This window comes from Haliaeetus leucocephalus, unplaced genomic scaffold, assembly GCF_000737465.1.
Source record: "Haliaeetus leucocephalus isolate CR32 unplaced genomic scaffold, Haliaeetus_leucocephalus-4.0 Scaffold450, whole genome shotgun sequence".
In the NCBI taxonomy this organism is placed as follows: domain Eukaryota; kingdom Metazoa; phylum Chordata; class Aves; order Accipitriformes; family Accipitridae; genus Haliaeetus; species Haliaeetus leucocephalus.
Window position 1 is genome coordinate 20,448,187 of NW_010972886.1, and position 3,307 is coordinate 20,451,493.

The window sequence follows — 3,307 nt, forward strand, 5'->3', positions numbered from 1 at the left end:
TCCGGTCCGGTCCCCCTCGGCCAGGCCCAGCGGAAGGGGCGGGGGCGCGGACGCTGACGCGGCGACGTCACGCCGCAGGCGCCTGCGCAGAGGTGTGCGTCGGCGCCGCTGAGCGCGAGCTGCCCGGCCGCGGCGATGGGGGCGGCGGCGGCCGAGGCGGATCGGACCCTTTTCGTGGGGAACCTGGACCCCAAGGTCACCGAGGAGCTCATCTTCGAGCTGTTCCACCAGGTACCGGCCGGCAGCCGAATCCCTTTCCCCCGCCCGGCCGCGCTTTATAGCGGGGGAGGCCGCGGCCGCTATCGCTGGGCCTGCCCCGGCGAGGGAGGGTACGGCGGCCGGCGGAGGACAAACTTCCGGGGACAAACCGCCCGGCCCCAGTTTTTCGGGGAGCTGCTCCATTTCTCCTTTCACACCTTTCGTTCCTTGCCTCGCAGGCAGGTCCGGTGATTAAGGTGAAGATTCCGAAGGACAGAGACGGCAGACCCAAGCAGTTTGCATTCGTGAATTTCAAACACGAGGAATCGGTCCCCTACGGGTTGAGCCTGCTGAACGGCATCAAGCTGTACGGGAGGCCCATCAAAATCCAGTTCCGATCAGGTACCCGCCAAAAGAAACACTAAGTAACCCGCTTATGAGAGAAAGAGAAAGCAAAACTGCCGTCGGCTGCCCCTTCCCAAATCCCGGCAGACTGACATGGGATGGGGTAAATTGCACCGGCTTCTCATCCAGCGGTCACTCACCTAACAGCTGGCGCTGGTTTCGTAGCACGCTGGTGTCAAGCAGGCGTGTGATCTTGTCCCTGTACTTCCCCTCGAACACCTTTCCATCAGTTACGGCCAGGTGCAGTCCAGGAGCTGAGCCTTCTGTTGGGTTAGTTTTCTGGTGCTTCACTGGTACCCTTGAAGGCCATTCTAAATCGTCACGCAGCAGTGAAAGCCATCCCTGATGTCATTTGAATGAGGCATGTAGGCCAGAACATCGCTGCCCGATTGCATCCTTCCCTGCGGGTGTTAAGAGAGTTTCGGCGTCTTGTTTTGGGGACTGGATGACGTGCTTTTGCAGGCCACTGAGGAAACTCAAGAGCTAATTAAGCACGTGGCAACTGCTAGCGCCTTGCAAGTTTACTTCATACCCAAGTTCCTCTAATTCATGTTTGTCAGTCTTGCGAAATGTTTCTTTCTCTTCAGGGAGCAGTCATGCATCTCAGGATGGCAATCCATCTTTGTCCCCGCACGGAGCCGCCAACACCAGCCCCTCTGGCGCGCCGCATCCAGCATCAAACTGCAGCAGGTACGAGTCCTGTCAGCACACACCATAGGTACCTGCACATAGTTCGAAGCAGAAAAGAGCATTTGCGCATTTCGCTGTGTTCCTGGCTCTCTTCCCCAGCACAATATGCTTGCTCTTCCCTATGGAGAAAATCCTTGAGTTCCTAGTGCCCTTGGTACCCTTTTTAGTGCCTGAAATCCGAACACCAAAAGAAGACCGTTGCGTTTTAATGCAAGCGCGGAAAAGGTCCGTTGAGGCGAAGTGGGGAGGGCGCTGCCAAGCGCACAACGCAAGTGCTAGTCTTGAGTTTAAGGCTGAAGCTCCTGATCTTTTTTTTTCTGCAGATATGACAGGAGTCCTGATGGTGCGGTAGCAGCGGGATTCTCGTCAGCGCAGCGGTCTCTGCCATCGGCCGATAACCTTCAGAGACAAGCAGTGGTAGGCTGCTTGCTTGCGCTAACAGCATCTGACCCTGCAGTGCCCCACGGCTGACAGATGACACATGACAGAGTTGTCTCTGATTTTGAGTACTTGTTTCTTGTAATGATTGTGAGAGGTTGTGGGAGTGTACTTCTGGAGTGTTGAAATGACAGTTCCGGAAGGTTTAGGGCTTCTGCCGCCGAGGTGGTTAACGGTGGGGAGAGCTTTGAGCTTCGGCTGTAGGTGAAGCAGTCGGTAATAGCTGCTCTGTAAGTTAGTGTCTAGTCTCGTTTCCAAACCAGCAACTTTTGTTTTTCCCCTGTATTTATGGTGTGGTTAATGTGTGATTCAGAGGCCGTTGTGGGGGTTAGTGTTTCTCTGGCCCCCATCCCCTGGAAAGGTTCAAGCACGCTGCTGGGAAGTGAGTGCCCCATATCCACTGACCCTTTTCCTCTCTTCTCTTTCCAGATGAACAGCGCCATGTGGCAGCAACCTCAGTTTGGGGGGAAGTATGAGCAGCCTGGCTTCCCCGTGCCTGCCTACCAGCACGCTCCCCACGCTTTTCACCCCTCGCCGGCCTCCCAAATGCCGCGGCGCCCAGAGGTGCCGGCCCAGCGCAAGGGCAGGCTGAGCGCCCACCCCTACCACCCAGACAGCAGGCACTTCGGCCGCGAGCAGCGCTTCGGGGAGCGGGGACCCGACTACGGCAGGGGCAAGAGGGAGGAGTACGGCTTTGAGGAGAGGGGGCATGATGCCGAGCATCACTACCGGGGGGGCAGAGAGGAGCCTGCCTATGAAGACAGGCACCGGGACGGCTGGAGCCACGACTATGACTACCGGAGGGAGAGCTACAGAGAGGCCAAGTGGCACCCGTCGCGGCATTAACGCCCGTTCAACGGGCTCGTAAAGAACTTGATGGCAAAGCCCAATCTGTTTCTTACCGTGTATATGTATAAAAAAACCTGAAACCTAGCCCACCCAACTCATCAAAGTTACCTTTTAATGTTTGTAAAGCGACTAGCAGCAAGCTCTCCTGCTGCAGCCAGTGCCTCAATTTTAAATGTGTTTGTTAACCTGACACCTCAGGGCTTTTTGCGGGGTGGGGGCTGGACAGGGACCCCCAAAGTGCCAGAATTTCAGAGAAACGGCCGCTGCAGAGAAGCCGGTGTTTTGGTGGGGTGGGGTGGGAGGGGTCCGTCTGCGCTGGATGCAGGGTGCATCCTCTGAGAGGGACTCGAGGTGGGAGGGATGCTTTCTGGCTTCTTTGATATTCTGGGTGGCGTTTTGGGGGCAGGATAGCAGGGCGTTCCTTGTCGGGGAGAGGAGCATTAAAAGCCTCCCTGGAAAGAACCCGGGCCGGAGCGAACCCTCCTCGTTTCAGCCCTGGGCAGCAAAACTGGTTCCGTTTAACCGGAGCCGCTCAGCGGCCAGGGCATCCCCTGGATCTCTCCGGGTTTATCCGGGGTGGGGGGGGAGGCCTCAGCCGCTTCGCCGTCAGCGGAGCATCTTCCCGGGACCCCCCCCTCCTCCTCCTCCCCCGCCCCGCCGCCGCCGTCCCTGGAGGCTGCGGCCGCGCCTACATCTCCCATCGGCGCCCGCGCCCGCCGCCCGCGCC

At 58.2% G+C, this 3,307-nt stretch overlaps 1 protein-coding gene across 1 annotated transcript; it reads left to right on the forward strand.

The window, feature by feature from the left end:
- The first annotated feature begins 109 nt into the window (after nt 1–109).
- On the forward strand, nt 110–2,656 carry RBM7 (RNA binding motif protein 7). Its single transcript, XM_010574957.1, has 5 exons — nt 110–231; nt 438–600; nt 1,191–1,293; nt 1,617–1,710; nt 2,161–2,656. The coding sequence occupies exons 1-5, from the start codon at nt 136–138 to the stop codon at nt 2,575–2,577; spliced, it is 873 nt and encodes a 290-aa protein (XP_010573259.1). The 5' UTR covers nt 110–135; the 3' UTR covers nt 2,578–2,656.
- The last annotated feature ends 651 nt before the right edge of the window (nt 2,657–3,307 follow it).